We start from the raw sequence: 16394 nt of genomic DNA, 5'->3' as shown, positions 1-16394 counted from the left end.
CGTTGATATAAATATACAGTGATCCCCGCTTAAGTGCCCCCGTTTATGTGCCTTTCCCGCTTAAGTGACCACATTTTGCGGCATCGTTGTTCTGTCTCTAAATTTACATATAAAATTCCCCGTTTAAATGCATGTAATATTTAGGCCACAAAAACAAAATTGTTTGCAATTTTACTATTTAAGTGCCTTTTAATATTTTTGACATTGAATGCGCTAAGTATTGTCAAAAGAAAAACATATACATACATAGTTTTGTAATATTTTTTTCCATGTTATTAGTAAGTATTTTTGTTATTAAAAAGAAATAAATGTGACTTTCATTCTAAAAGAAAAAATATTAGATTGAAGTGTTTGAGAAAAGGCTTGGTAAGTACTTCGAGGCACTTAAGCATGTTAAAAAGGGTCACTTAATCGGTGATTACTGTATATGCATGTAGTGAAGCGCTTTTATTGACTAGCGTTATTTGAGATTTTCAAGATATTTATACACCTCCATCTTTTTTTGTTTTATGATTGAACGCATCGACATAGGAAATGGATCAAAATTTAGAAATCGCTTCTTTCTCCGGAAAACGCCCTCTCTTCTCATCAAAGTACAGCTTAAGAGTTCCTGAAAAATAGCAGTTACAACATATTATCTTCATGTTACATTTTTTTTGTTTGAAAGAGTCGATAAGGTATGCACATTCATATATCAAATTGAATTCAATAATTCGTAACTGAGAGAAATTTTTAATCTCAAATCTAAGGAAAACTCGACCAAATGCCAATAGTTTTATGGTACAATTTTTAAATAGTTTGTGTTAACATCGACACTTTTGAGTTATGTCTACATTGAATCTCAGTAATGTTTTGTATCAGTTGCATTATAATGTTGTAGACTACACTAAACACTATATTGCAACAATTTCTGCATATTCAATTATAATCGTGTTATGAAAATATTAAATCAACCATTTGTACATACAACACTTTGCTTCTACCCAGTGGAACTTGGAAAAAGTACTTCTATATTTCATTAGTTTTGAAAGTACTTATTGGCTGTGGAAGATGAAAGTGATTACTTCGTAAATTGATGGTATGCCAATGAAGAAAAGGTTTATAAATTTAATTCAACCTCGCTACTAAGCCGCTTACGATTTCAGCATATTGTATGCTTGCACAAATCTCTGTTGTTGTATTCTAGCAGATCATGTTGAATTTTATTTAAATTTCACTTAAAAATAAAACTCATTACCAACCACAATACGATTTCAGCAAATTGTATGCTTATACAAATTTCTGTTGTTGTATTTGATATGTTGAATTTTTTTTTTCAAGAAGTAACTGCATTTTTTGGTAAACGTTCTCGTCCATGAAGTTATTTGTCACTTTAAAGAAGAATTTTGTTTGTGGGTGTTGCAAATAAATTAAGCAATAAATATAAAGTGCATAGAAATAAAAGTGGAGATATATATACATATATGTATAGTTATCAAGGTAAGTACTAACATCAAATTTTATTAAATATGTTATATACATGTACATATCGTACATACTAATATCCCAATAATTACTGCTGTATAACTCCTTGCATTCCCTTCAAAATTAAGGAATTTAAGCAAATAGATGAGAAATATATAGTGGGCAATAGAGTTTTGAACTTTGATAATTTTTTCACGCAAGATATATGTTCTGATTTTAAAATATTCAAAATAAGTAATATAAATTATAAATATACAGGTTTGGCTTATGGAGAACAAATCGTCATGATGCCCATTCTTCATAACGTCATCTGGTAATATTTTTATAAATTTTAGATATCTAATAATTTTATATGTTTTAAATGAAAATTGTTACACTTATGTTTAATTGCAGATGTCTTTATTTAAGTCGCAAATCTCCGATTCTGATTTCTTTATCGCTTCTAGCGGGTTTACCAATATAAATACAACGAATAACACTAAATTAGAAGGTAATGTCAATAACAAAGTTCATAATTTCAATGTTTTTAATCAAAATGTTTGTGTTCATTAGAAAAACTTGATATCATTATAGCCAACCAAAATATCATAAAGAGACAACAAGCAGAAACGTTGGCGATGTTTAAGCAACTATTTGAAAAAGATGTGGGCTCTTATGGAACGAGAAGTGTGTTCCCGTTGTCCAACTTGGAAGCATTAAAAAAACTGAATGCAGATATAGTGACAGGTTCCAGTGCAGACTATGTAAGTTGTCTATATAATCCCTTAAGTTTCACTATTTGACTAATAAATATTATACCTATTTTTCTATAGATAAAAATCATTAAAAATATAATAGGCAAAACGGGGATTATTAAATCTATTGAGGGTATTTTCGAAAGGAGTCTTATTGTTCAGTTGAACTACGATGGCATTCATTCCAAATACTCCTTAAAGGAATGCAAGGGGTTAATCGACTGCTTGTTTGGTAAATAATTTTAGAAAGGAAAAAATATATACATATTTTCTAAAATTTTTTATGATTTCAGAGGCATCAATGAAAGAAGGATATTCCCATCGCGAGTTTGTTAAAGACTTGCGACAAGCTTTAAAACTGGCGAAAAATCGTCATTTTAAAACAAACTCCATATTAAAATCTAAAAAATAAAATATTTAAATAAAATTAATGGTGTCTACTGTTTCAGCTATTGGTAGGTTTATAGTAAGTAGTTACTAGTATGTAATAGAAAAATAGTTTGAAGGAAAGTACTTCGAAGTATACGAAATACTGGGTTTATAGTAAGTAGTTACTAGTGATGGAAAAAATAGTTTGGAGAAAAGTACTTCGAAATATACGAAATACTGGGTTTATAGTAAGTAGTTACCGAATTAATAAAATATTGGTGTGGGGAAAGTACTTCGAAGCACACGAAATATTAGTTTTATAGTAACTACCTACTGAATTAATCAAAATTAGGTGTGGGGAAAATACTTTCCGTCATATGAATTCGTAAGCGAAGTGGAGGTCCTTCGCTCCAATGACATTGATCAGAAAAACGAAATTAGATAGTATTATTGTAGGAAAGTACCTCTACTTATTTTTTCAGTAGGAAGTATCCCATTCTTTCCTACTTCCAAGTCCCACTGGGTACCTACTACATTAAACATAATTCGTGCAAATTGCTTTAATATTTTATGAAACAAACTTTTACCTCGTTAACGGGAAACTCTAAAAAGTTAAGAATTCCTCTTAAAGTTACTTCTAAATTTCCCACCAAATCCTCGTAGAAGACAACTTTGACATTGCCTGAGAAGTCACGGGCCCAGCTTAGATTAGTCGCTTCCCACATTTTCAAACTTTTAAGCACGAACTGCTGCCAATCTGCAAAACAAAATAATATACAGTAGAATTAATTGTTTTTTATGAATGGGATATGAGCAGTATTAGTATTTGTACATATCGCTCATTTACTTGAATAGTGTCACAACTCAAAAAAGTCGATTTTTCAGGAGAGCGATTTAAAGTTTTCAATTGTCTCTTATTTAGCAAATATAGAAAAATGCCATAAGTCTATTGACAAATCTAGTGGCATGTAATATATTAAATACAATGTTGAGCATAAATGGACCAAATAGAGTGTACTAATGCCTTTTCTTGGGCACAAACGTGACCCACTTTGAATTATGTCGTTATTTGTGAAAAATATAAATAAATTTCACCGTCATAAGTCAAATGTGTCGTTTTTGTTGAAAAAAATCAATACGAAAAATTTAATTACTTTTCACCAATATCGTTGTAACACAAAATATGTCTCTCTTTCAGAAAAAAATCCATGCCTAATTCTGGCCCAATTGAGAAGTGTCGTTTTTGTGGTTAAAAAATAATCCAACATAACAAGTTTAATAACGGCACATTCTTATTTCACGGTTTATATTTCTACGCATCGGAATGAAATTTTTATACAATATGGACGCTGAAATTGAGCACATTTCTGCATACTCAGCTCAAAAATCGTGTTTTTTGAGTTGTGACACTATTCAAGTAAATGAGCGACATTAGAGTTAGATTAGTTTACATTTAGATTTATAAAATATAGATTGAAGATTTTGTATTGCCAGTATATCCAATTATAAAATATTTTCCAAACAACTTTATGCCGTTTCTATTAATTAATTAAATGCACTATTTAAATTGGACTGAAGACATATCACAAATCGGTCCAGCCGTTTAGAATGAGTTCAGTGACACATGTACAGAATAATTATATATATAAAGATTGGATATGTGAGAGAAAAGAAGCAGAGATCATAACTATATATGGATGTGTATAAAGGACATATTAATTTCGTGCATAATTAATGCTAAAACACATGCTGGTCGATGACATGGCAACATACGACCGAACCTAATAGTTTTCTGCAATAAACTATATTTTGTCACAAATTGACTGATATTTACGATTCAAAGTTCAACAGGTCAGAAATACTGACTTCATTCTTGGTATTAAATAGCCATAAGCCCTGCGATCCGCATATTCGGTATTTGCTAAAATTTTTCATTAAACAGGGAGGATGGGATCATGTGTAGAAGTTCACGCAAGTTTTTAATTGTTATCCACATGATTCAAGCAGCTCACGACTTCCGGTTTTAGACCAAGTATCCTCTGGGTAGTAAATAAACAGCCGTTTGGAGGCGAGCTAAAGTGAGAAGGCGTACCCGCTTCTGCGATTGTGCGTAGGGTTTGGGACCCACCACATAAAAACGAAGTACCAATGAAAAATCGACGAAAGCCTCGGATGAGAGACCCCCCTTTTGATGACGACCCCTGCAAACGTGTTAAGGATAATGATTTAAGGGCATGCACTTGGAATGTCCGGACCCTTAATTTGTGAAAGTGCCTCTGCCCAGCTAGTTGAAGTCCTCATACGATTAAAGGCTGACATCACCATCATCCAAGAAGTGCGATGGACGGGACAAGGACAGAAGAAGGTGGTGTGACATCTACTACAGCAGCCATATAAAGGAGCGCAAATTCGGTGTGGGATTCGTGGTGGGAGAGAGACTCCGTCGTCGAGTCTTGGCCTTCACCCCAGTGGATGAACGTCTAGCCACAATCCGTATAAAAGCGAGGTTCTTCAATATATCGCTTATTTGCGCCCACGCCTCAATGCAAGTGAAGGACGATGTGACTAAAGATACTTTCTATGAGCGCCTAGTACGCACCTACGAGCGCTGCCCCCGCCACGATGTCAAAATCGTTCTTGACGATTTCACCGCTAAGGTGGGTAAAGAAGGTGTCTTTGGCACAACAGTCGGAAAATTCAGCCTCCATGACGAAACATCGACAAACGGCCTGAGGCTGATCGACTTCGCTGGGGCCCGAAATATGGTCGTCTGTAGTACCAGATTCCAGCATAAGAAAATACACCAAGCTACTTGGCTGTCTCCTGATCGAAACACGCGTAACCAAATCGATCACGTTGTGATAGACGGAAGACACGTCTCCAGTGTTTTAGACGTGCGAACGCTCCGAAGACCAAATATAGACTTGGACAATTATCTGGTTGCAGCGAAGATACGCACCCGCCTCTGTGCAGCAAAGAACGCCCGTCTACAAACACAATGAAGGTTCGACGTCGAAAAGCTGCAATCACACAGACAGCCAAAAAATACTCTACTCGACTTGTACTCCTGCTCTCTGCGAGCACTCATCAGCATCTCGGTATAAGGGGAACTGTGAAACGGCATCTCAAACTCACTGCGTACCGCTGTTGCCGAAACAATTGGATTTCGGCAACGAAAAAACGAGCTGGTACGATGAGGATTGTCCCCTCGCAGTGGAGGGGAAAGATACCGAGAGCCGAAGAGAGAAGCGAGACGCATTTGTAGACAAAAAAAAGAAAGAGGCCGAAATGCGTGAGTATGAAGAGCTTGAAAAGCTGACAGTCAGCAAACAGTCAGCGCATTCGCGTCTTGGCTCCCACGTCACTGTTGACAGTCATAACTTCGAAGTCGTAGATAATTTCCGGAGAACCAGCATCAACAATACGAACAATGTAGCCTCGAAATCCAGCGCAGAATCACTATTGCCAACAGGTGCTACTTTGAACTGAGTAGGTAATTGAAAAGTAAAGTTCTCACACGACGAAAACTCAAACTCAAACTCTACAAGTCGCTTATCATTCCCGTCCTGCTTTATAGTGTAGAAGCTTGGACGATGTCAGCATCAGATGAGACGACAGTTTTTGAGAGGAAAATTTTCCGCAAGATTTATGGTCCTCAGAACATTGGCAACGGCGAATACCGCAGACGATGGAACGATGAGCTGTACGAGTTATACGCCGGAGGAAGGGGAAGGCCTCCACTTCGTTGGAGGGACCAGGTGGAGAGCGACCTGGTTACACTTGGGATCTCCAACTGGCGCCGAACTGTGAAGTAAAGAGAGAAATGGCGCACTATCATTGATTCGGCTATAACCGGCTAAACGGTTGCAACGCCCTTCACATACATACATACAAATAGGATTGTGGATCCAGTGGTTGCTGAGATATGGGACTTCACACATAGTTCAATCGGATTCACATGCGTTGAAATTCAACTCGTCCTGTCATCTTGATCTATATAACACAAAATCTACCTCGATTGGTTTGAAACAAACAACCCTTAGTGAAAAAAAAATATAATACTCTGTGCAACATATTGGCAGAGCTTAAATATAAGAATCAAATTAAACTTGCCACTCATAAAGAACTATAGTTTTGTAATGTAATAGAAACAATTCTAAAGTAATTATACTTACACTTTCCTTTAGTTCTTTTATAACGGTCGGGAGACGCAAAACCGATATGCCCGCCGCTTTGTCTATTAAATTCAGCCAATATCGCCTTCTCAGGGTCGCGTACTAGTAAAATTGCTTTAGTAAATGGTTCCCATGCTTTAGGGCCGAATTCGTGAGTTTTCACTAACAATACAGAGTTATTACGGACATTTTCAGCCGGAAAACCAGTCTTCAATAACCCATAATCTTTGTAGACACTCCCCGTTAAAATCCCTATTAAATAAATAAATATTATGTGTAGCAAAATGTTCGTAAATTATATTGGTATTATAAAATTATGGATTTTTTAGTTACCAGTCGCTTGCTGCAATAGGTAACGAAGCCAGGTATTGCCACTTCCCGGAAATGAAGCTAAGGCAGTCAGACCCGTGATTCTATATATAGCGTTATCTTTAATATCTTCTGTAGTTGTTACTAAAAAATGAAACCAAATTTTATTTTTTATATTTTATTCTTTACTATCAAAACATTCATATGTCTTGGAAATTCATATTACGTACGAAAAGGGTCTTTTAACAATTGCACCTTCTCACAAAACAGTATGAATAAGGGGCAAATCTAAAATGCCAAATGCACATTAAAATAACTTGTCAACACCCCTCCGAGTTAAATAACTTAATAAAGAACTGGCATATGTATAGTACATGCATATGTCCATGTAAATTAAAATCGATCCTTACCTTTATTGGCGCTTTGTGCAGAAGCAGTTGTGATCATGTAATTGGGTGGGTCTGTCTTGAGATACTTAAGGCCGTTGCACCAGCGAATACTAGCTTTTGAGGTGAAACCACGAAATCGAGTGTTATGAAAATTGGCGAACTGAAATTGTACCGTTTTTAAAAACAATTATTGATTATTAAGATGTTTTTTTTTGTAAAATGAAAAACTAAAATATTGTTTGTTAATAGGGAGTTTCGAGTGAAGAAATATGTATATACAACATGCCGATTCCTATAAGGTGAACATATTATTTCAATTAATCAGATCTTTTAGCAAATATATGAAATAAATAACTAAGCCTTCATTAATATTAATGGGTTTTACTAGAAAGGAAAAGCGACCCTATATTTAAAAGTTTTGTGAAAATGGTACATATATACAAATAGTTTTGTCTATTTCCAATTCTTACATTTTTCTAATTCACAATAATTCTTCACAATAATTTTTTTGTTGTTAATAAACTTTAAAAACACTATAATTTTAAAATTGATAATAACAAAAACATAGTCATCAAGCTTCAGCTAATACTATTTCGTAATTTCGTTAAAAATTAAATAAATGTAACACGAAAAGTAAATATCTCTTTTTTATGAACACTTTTGTGGTTCACTGTGTAATTTAGTATAGTGAGGGATTTAAAGCACTTACCTCAGCAAACCTTTCGATGCGTCCATTTTTCTGATTTGAGCGAGGTGAACTATTTATAGAAAATAACAATACGCTGCATATATAAATAATGATAATTACTGAAACTCCGAATAGCCGCCAGCTTTGTAATATCATTTCGTATTTCTTTCATTCCTAAATTATTATTCTTTCTAAAAATATGGAAACATAACTGATAACAAAGTACTTACATAATTTCATATGTAGATGGAACTATATTATACTCACGCAACATGTTGCACAGAGGATAATAGTTTTGTTCACATAACGGTTGTTTGTGTCACCAAGAACAAAAAGAGCTAGATATGTGATTATATATATATAAATTATCAGGATGACGAGTGGATTTGAAATCCGGATGTCTGTCCGTCTGTCCGTGCAATTGATAACTTGAGTAAAAATTAAGATATCTTAATGAAACTTGGAACACATATTCCTTGGCACTCTGAGGAGGTTGCTTTCGAAAATGGGCAAAATTGGTCCACTGCCACGCCCACAAAATGGCGGAAACCGAAAACCTATACAGTGTCATAACTATATAAGCCATAAATAAAGTTATGAAAATAAAATTTGGAACATAGACTCGCATTAGGGAGGGGCACATTTGGATGTTTTGTAAATTGAGCGTGACCCGCCCCCAAATATGTTTTTTGTATATAACTCGCAAACCAATAAAGCTTTATAAACCAAACTTTCTGCAGTCGTTTCTTTTAGCAATTTCCTCATAGAGTCCAAAATTGAAAGATATCGGATAATAACCACGCCCACCTCCCATACGAAAGTTAGGTTGAAAATTGCTAAAAGTGGGTTAACTCACTAACGGAAAACGTCAGATACACTCAATTTTACAGAAGCTTCACTAAAAATTTTTTACAAAATGAAAAATGGTCGTCCACTTATGGGTCAAAAACCATATCTCAGGAACTGCTCGACAGATTACAATGAAAATCGGTATATAATATTTTCTTGACACCCTGACAACACGTTTAAAAAATGAGCGAAATCGGTTCACAACCATGACTACTTTCCTTATAACTTAATTTTGAATTCCGTCTGAATCCTTCACTTGATAATATATACATAAGGAACCAATGAAAATAGCGAAATAAAACTATACACAAATACTGTATATTATCTGTGGCATCACTTGTGAAAATATTGTCGAAAACGGAACATGTTGAACTCAGGGCCTAAGGTTAAATTTTAACCGAAAATATGGGTAAATCTCTCAGATAATTTAATGTAATTCAAAGGAAATTGTTTTCTTCCAATAGTGTGTCTCTGTTCCAAAAATTATTAAAATCGGGTCATTACATCTCCTAGCTCCCATATACCTAATTATAGGTTTTTCAAAAAATCGTTGGCCTTTATTCCGCATATATGTATTGGTTAATATGTGATATATCTTAGAAAAATTAAGTGAGCGTATAGTATTGAATATAGTGTACCTTGCTGGTGAAATTGAATGAAATCGGTTCAGGAATTACTTCAGCCCTCATATCTATATATGACGATTTTCGTTATTCTATTAAACTTTATGCCGAATTTATATGTAAATTTGTGCGTTTTCTTAATAAAATTTCTTCAATAAATTGCGAGAGTATAAAATGTTCGGTTACACCCGAACTTATCCTTTCCTTACTTGTTATGGAATACAATAATCCCCGCATAAGTGCCACTGCTAATTATGTAATACTTCTAAGGCACCAAAGCACAGTGGTTCCGCCCATAGGTAGGGATGCAAACGATGTATCGATGTTTTTGAAACATCGATGTTTTCGTCAAAAAGCATCGATGTTAGCCATCGATGTCTCGAATCTAAAAACATCGATGCATCGATGTCACTTTGATCGATGTTTTATGTCGATGTTTTATATAAAAATTTTACTTCACACCTTCACACTTTTTCGGGTATTAACCCGAAACCCTCTATTTGGATACGCTTTATTACAGTGGAATTCGATTTTTGTAAAATACGGAGAATTCGTTAAGGGAATGTGCGCTTGGACAATACTGCGGTTACTTTTATGATTTTTTTATACAATTTAATTCTGGAATAGGCTACTGCGTTAGATCATATGTTCAAATTACTGCATTTTAAAGATGCTATGGCTAAAAAAATACTTTATTTTGTTTCATAAAAAATTCAAAGAATCGCGCTGATACAACAGAATCTTTGGATGAGTGTGAAACAGAATACTCGTTTGATATTTGGAACCAGAATAAACATTTGGTCCACCAAAAAGTGAAATGTAAGCTGTCAAATTTATCTACAATTACAGGGACGGAAGGTTGAAGAGAAAGTGTATCTCGGCTGTTACCCCTACCAATCAGAAGCCAATACAGTTTGGGTTGACATTAATACTGTGTTTCCGGAGTTGTATAAATAGGCTTATTAATATTTACACATTGTAGCCTCTTCAGTGCCGAGTAAACGACTGTTTTCTAAACCCAGGGCAACTATCACGCAGAAGTAAAATCGAAAAGAAATGACAGTGAAAAAATTTTCCATATCGTTGTTTTGAAATTCTGTTATTTATTGAGAAAAAACTTTAACAGACATATGTATAATGCTAAGTGAAATAAAATGTATCAACTTAAGGCGTACTACATTTCATTTATTTATGCTTCTGCTTCTGTATCCCTTAGCTTTTCACACTAAATTTAAAATAATTAAAAAAAGTTCAAAAATACATCGATGTTTCGATGTATCGATGTTTTAATGGCCGATGTTTTTGATTTTGATGGGTTTTGAAGAAACATCGATACATTGAACCATCGATGTTTCATTTTACGATGTTTGCATCCCTACCCATAGGCCAAAAATCAAAAAATCAATCTCAGTAGGTATACAGATGTCCTCTAATTGTCCAAAAATCTAACGGTACTTTCTAAAAAAATGGTTAAATGCATAAACACCAGTATTTTTTTAAAGCACATCAGAAATTTTTTGAAAAATTTCGCAGCAACAACGAACTTCAATTTATTCTGGTAATTGTTCAGGTAAACGAATCAAACTTATTTTTAATGGATTTTGAAGTTAAAGGCATTTATTTTAACTTGTGAAATTAATTAAGACTAGCGTGATTTCTGTTTTTAGTGAAATAAGTTTTATGTCACCTATTTTTTGTACATTTTTTGTGAGTCTTCAATTCGTTTATAATACATAAAGTTTTAATTGTGATCCCCCTTTAATTATATTTTATATAGTATTTAGCAGAGTTTAAGGTAATAAAAGTGTTAAAGTTAGGTGCGGAAAATTGCGGATGTATATGAAATCGTCAAAATAACAATGGCCTTTGAATTAACTACAGTAGTTTTCCGAAATAACGAATATTCCTTTTAACGAAAACCGCTTATAACGAACAAGAAAATGTTTTACATTGCGTACCTTAAATAACGAAAATCGGTGATTTGTAAGTACTCGGTTTAACGAACAACATGAAGAAGATATATGAAGAAGAGAAAAAAATCAAATAACATCGAACCAGAATTAAAAATAAAACTTGAAAATATTCAAAAAAATGTGCAAATTGAAAATATTTTGAATTTTATAAAAAAGCTCAAAATTATTGATCAGCACCAAATAGAAGTATAAGTGTCAGAATTGGTCCCTTTTGGAAGAATTTCTTGGGTTTGAATTGTTTTGTTAGGTTTTTTAATTTTTTAATAAATATTTAATACAATATATTTAACTGCAATTTACGGATATTTACCTCATTTTTATTGAAAAACACGATCAGGCCTGACAATTAATGTGTTTGTTATTTCGGAAAACTACAGTATTTTTAAGTTCAAACTCATAATTGGATTAAGAAAGCTTGGAAAGAAGGATACATCATTGTAATTTCAATCTGTGTACGGTTTACTTGAGGATACATTATAAGTTTTTGTTCTAATTATAATGGTTGTTGAATGGAAGTGAAAAAATTAACTGTATTAAATTGGTTGATAATTTTCTTTTTTTCCTACATGATTTTTTTATATGATATTATTCTTATAGGTTGAATGTGGGTGGTGGATGGGAAAAATTATTAATTTTTTGTTTTATATCAATAATTTAGCAGTTCTCATGCTTGTATTGCACAGAGTATTATAGTTTAGTTCACTTAACGGTTGAAAGACCACAAGCTTTCAAGGATTGGCTTTGTCATTTGTTAACGGTGATAGCGAATACAAGACGATCGGAAATTAAAGTTGTTTCAACTCAAACGGTTGGTATCACTTGTGAATGAAAACTTCTTCACCTTCGAACTTGAGTTTCATCGCGTAGATCACATTGCTTATAAATTTTTTTTTATCACCAAACGCGTTCCGTTGCACAGTTTTATAGGCTAGACAAACGGCAGAGTTATTTCCGATTAACTGCGCTTTTCCAATTTTGTGGGTGACAGACGGCAGTAAAGCGAGTTATAAACTCCCATAACAGTTGATTGGCAATAATATTTCCATTTTGGTGAAATAAAATTGGATAGAAAGCAAATATTGCGGTTGTTAGCTGCACAACTAATACAAAATCTCTAATTATTAAAAAAATATACATAAATACGTTATAATTAGAACTTCCATTTTAGAAAAAATTAGCATGCGAATGTTTTTGTTTACATTTAATTGAAAAACAGCTGTCAGTATTGCATATTTTCTTTCACAACAGGTTAATAGCGACCATGTTTAACAATGTTGCTAACGATGCAACTCTATGCTAACTCTCTAAAATTTTGAGGATTAAATGGGAGTTAGCAAACGGAGTTAACTGAGATAACTCTCGAATTAACTCCGATTAAAGCAGTTATTCCGAATTAACGCCGCCGTCTGTCAGGGATATTAGTTGGTTTAAGTTTCGAAGCATGATTACTAAGGAGCCAATCTTTAATAGTAAATTGTTCGGTGGTAAGTGTTTGTCTTAGAAGTTTAAAAATTCAATTGAATAGTTGGTGGCTTCATTTTCGTTTATTACACATTCTCATTCTGAACTGTATGTGATTGGCGTTGCAACCGTTTAGCCGGTTATAGCCGAATCGACGATAGTGCGCCACCTCTCTCTCTCCTTCGCAGTTCGGCGCCAGTTGGAGATCCCAAGTGTAACCAGGTCGCCCTCCACCTGGTCCCACGGAGTGGAGACCTTCCCCTTCCTCGGCTTCCTCCGGCGGGTACTGCATCGAACACTTTCAGGGCTGGAGTGTTTTCGTCCATTCGGACAACATGACCTAGCCAGCGTAGCCGCTGTCTTTTTATTCGCTGAACTATGTCAATGTCGTCGTATAACTCGTACAGCTCATCGTTCCATCGTCTGCGGTATTCGCCGTTGCCAATGTTCTGAGGACCATAAATCTTGCGCAAAATTTTCCTCTCGAAAACTCCTAGTGTCGTCTCATCTGATGTTGACATCGTCCAAGCTTCTGCACCGTAAAGCAGGACGGGAATGATAAGCGACTTGTAGAGCTTGATTTTGGTTCGTCGAGAGAGGACTTTACTGTTCAATTGCCTACTCAGTCCAAAGTAGCACCTGTTGGCAAGAGTTATTCTGCGCTGGATTTCGAGGCTGACATTGTTCGTGTTGTTGATGCTGGTTCCCAGGTATACGAAATTATCTACGACCTCGAAGTTATGACTGTCAACAGTGACGTGGGAGCCAAGACGCGAATGCGCCGACTGTTTGTTTGATGATAGGAGATATTTCGTCTTGTCCTCATTCACCTCCAGACCCATTCGCTTCGCCTCCTTATCCATGCGGGAAAAAGCAGAACAAACGGCGCGGTTGTTGCTTCCGATGATATCAATATCATCGGCGTACGCCAGGAGCTGTACACTCTTGTAGAAGATTGTACCTTCTCGGTTTAGCTCTGCAGCTCTTATAATTTTTTCCAGCATCAGGTTAAAGAAGTCGCACGATAGTGAGTCACCTTGTCTGAAACCTCGTTTGGTATCGAACGGCTCGGAGAGGTCCTTCCCAATCATGACGGAGCTCATTCTGAACTATGTATCTTTATTTAGCGGTCAAAATTCATTATTTTTGTGGTTGGGAATACTTAGTTGATGAATTCGTTTTCGATGAGACAAAGTTACAGAAATTCGAAATCCGCTCGATTCGCGAAAGGTACTCAACCATTATCAATAGTCAGCAATTGCTCAGAGATATCTTCAACAGATGTATCGTTCATCAATGCAACTCCCATGTTAGTTGTTAGATGAAGTTTCTTCACATAACGCCATAGATTCAATGATTTGAAGCAAGCGTCGTCGGCAGCGGTTGATCTTGGCATTGCTGGCATTTTTTGGGGGAAATCGCCAAAAAATAAAATCATTGCGCTATGTTACATGTTGGTACTCCAACAGTTTGAATATTTAACAGTAATTTTAATGCTGAATGAGCCATGATGTACACCATCTTTCTAACAATGTGGCTGCCAAATCAGAAGAAGATCCACAATGTGGGATCTCGCACGAATGGTGGCTAAAACTTCTTGATTGAGTATTCAACAGGGGTACATTAATTTTAACAACATAATTTAATTTCTGGTGACCAAATTTTCGTTCCCGTTTCAATTCTGTATTAAATGCGTTATTCATTTCGCGATTTGACGCTGGCATTCCTGACTAATAAACACATAAACCGGTTAACGCTTTAATGGTCAAAACAATATTTTTAAGCAAAACTTGTATTTTACAAAAGGTACTGCTAAAATAAGTAAACACATTTTTTTATACATTTTCAACGTATTTATATCCAATTGGAATTATTTTAACCGTAATAAAGAAATTGACTCAATAAAACGAAAAGTAACGGAATGGAATATAACCTGCTCCCAGTCATACGCTATCTCCAAACCAAACAGATGCCAAATCGGTTCAGCAGTTCTTGTGTTAGCTTTCGACTTTTGTGGGCGTGGCCCATCGACAACACCGATCCTCTTATGGTGCCAAGGAAAACGTATACCAAATCTCTGTGAGATATCTCATTTTTTACTCGGAATTACGGACATAAGCTACAACCCTGAAGAGCTTATAAAGCATTATGGTACCGATAAAGGTTTGAAGTTCCTTTATCTTCTAGTTGTTTATTGTTGGACGGCGAGGCTGTGGTGAGTTCAGTATTTGTGCATATCAAGTGCAAATAAGCCGGTCGATTTCAAATTATATACATATTAGATAACATCCAATCTGGATAGGACAGAAAATTAAATCTGTCCTTGAGCGTCTGCAAAATCAGGCCGAAAGATCACCAACCTCCGCTGACATCTCATTTTACTATTGTATAAGTTTCATAATTTAGGCTTAACTTATTTCGTAAACAGAAATACATACATATATAAATATAAATACATAATTATGTATGTACATGGAAACAAATATAAGCAGGCATGTTTGTACGTACATATATTAGCGTACGAAAAATATTTGCTTAGACATCTTGGGTATAAGAAGATTTTACAAGTGTTCCATTAACGAGGTATTATAAACACAAAACACACTTTTCCTTTTCATTGTGAAGCCTAAAACTGGCAACCACAAGTGTGTATTCATGAGCTATCAAAGGTATTGCTTTTGAAAACGCCAATTTCCAACACTACACACACACATACATATAATATTTGCAAATTACACACCTACTTTAATTTATGCTATTTAGTTAGATGGAAGTCTTTACAATGAAAATTGTATGGCAAGAAATCAAAGTTCACAAAATCTCTTGCATTTTAACACTTTTATATGCGCGTGCATACATTTTCTATATACTTTATTACTAATAATGTGTAAAAACATTTAAATTTTCCATTTTCTTTTATATTTTACTATTTTGTAATGTTTATATTCCACAGCACGTCGTACACGGATATTCCCATCGCCTCGTACAACACACCACATATAAGTAGACAAGTTTGTTTCTCTACGGCTATTATTTGCTAGCTTTCAGGGAGAAGAAGAGTGCGAAAATGTACTGCTTACTCTCACAAAGAGCGAAACAACGGAAAAGAAAGGAAACGGCAAACTAACAGAAATTAGCAGGGAATCAACTGAGTTTTGTTAATTCTTATTTGTATTATAAAATAAATAATTCAAGCTGAACACATAAAAAACTATAATATTTTATTATGGGAAACATACACATCAGCACCCTGTGTTTTAAGTCCGCATAGCGCATGCTCCATTATCAGCTGTTAGATTAATCCCTAATGGTTTAGCTTCCGCCATAAATATGAAAACTTATGATTTTAATCACAAAGCA

General features: G+C 34.8%; 2 protein-coding genes across 11 annotated transcripts; one reads left to right on the top strand and one right to left on the bottom strand.

Moving 5' to 3' along the window:
* Positions 1-341: 341 nt before the first annotated feature.
* Positions 342-16133, bottom strand: LOC105215022 (WSCD family member CG9164). 9 transcript variants are annotated; one of them, XM_054230980.1, is made up of 8 exons: positions 15775-16050; positions 8359-8466; positions 8150-8302; positions 7462-7600; positions 7076-7195; positions 6743-6994; positions 3155-3324; positions 342-610 (listed from the first exon to the last, which is right to left on the bottom strand). In XM_054230980.1, the coding sequence occupies exons 3-8, from the start codon at positions 8282-8284 to the stop codon at positions 461-463; spliced, it is 966 nt and encodes a 321-aa protein (XP_054086955.1). In that variant the 5' UTR covers positions 8285-8302; positions 8359-8466; positions 15775-16050; the 3' UTR covers positions 342-460. The 9 variants fall into 9 exon arrangements, with proteins under 9 accessions (XP_054086955.1, XP_054086952.1, XP_054086953.1 ...); XM_054230977.1 differs by having other exon boundaries at positions 8150-8319; positions 8396-8466; positions 15775-16049; XM_054230978.1 differs by having other exon boundaries at positions 8150-8319; positions 8396-8466; positions 15779-16049.
* On the top strand, positions 1632-2625 carry LOC105215021 (uncharacterized). 2 transcript variants are annotated; one of them, XM_054230981.1, is made up of 5 exons: positions 1632-1777; positions 1858-1954; positions 2038-2207; positions 2277-2430; positions 2492-2625. In XM_054230981.1, exons 2-5 carry the CDS (start codon positions 1858-1860, stop codon positions 2608-2610), a joined length of 540 nt encoding a protein of 179 aa, XP_054086956.1. In that variant the 5' UTR covers positions 1632-1777; the 3' UTR covers positions 2611-2625. The 2 variants fall into 2 exon arrangements, with proteins under 2 accessions (XP_054086956.1, XP_028897979.2); XM_029042146.2 differs by having other exon boundaries at positions 2017-2207.
* Positions 16134-16394: the final 261 nt, after the last annotated feature.

Source organism: Zeugodacus cucurbitae, chromosome 5 (assembly GCF_028554725.1).
Source record: "Zeugodacus cucurbitae isolate PBARC_wt_2022May chromosome 5, idZeuCucr1.2, whole genome shotgun sequence".
NCBI classification, from domain to species: Eukaryota; Metazoa; Arthropoda; class Insecta; order Diptera; family Tephritidae; genus Zeugodacus; species Zeugodacus cucurbitae.
The sequence above is the reverse complement of the archived record's forward strand: the minus strand, read 5'-3'. Positions and strand labels throughout refer to the sequence as shown.

Excerpts from the sequence above, each read along its gene's own strand:
- LOC105215021 (XM_029042146.2), top strand. The coding sequence starts at position 1,858 with ATGTCTTTATTTAAGTCGCAAATCTCCGATTCTGATTTCTTTATCGCT. Across the intron at positions 1,955-2,016 it reads GAATAACACTAAATTAGAAG|AAAAACTTGATATCATTATA; the intron begins GTAATGTCAATA and ends TGTGTTCATTAG. Across the intron at positions 2,431-2,491 it reads GTTAATCGACTGCTTGTTTG|AGGCATCAATGAAAGAAGGA; the intron begins GTAAATAATTTT and ends TTATGATTTCAG.
- LOC105215022 (XM_029042139.2), bottom strand. The coding sequence starts at position 8,284 with ATGATATTACAAAGCTGGCGGCTATTCGGAGTTTCAGTAATTATCATT. Across the intron at positions 7,601-8,149 it reads GCATCGAAAGGTTTGCTGAG|TTCGCCAATTTTCATAACAC; the intron begins GTAAGTGCTTTA and ends GTACAATTTCAG. Across the intron at positions 3,325-6,742 it reads TAAAAGAACTAAAGGAAAGT|ATTGGCAGCAGTTCGTGCTT; the intron begins GTAAGTATAATT and ends TTTGTTTTGCAG.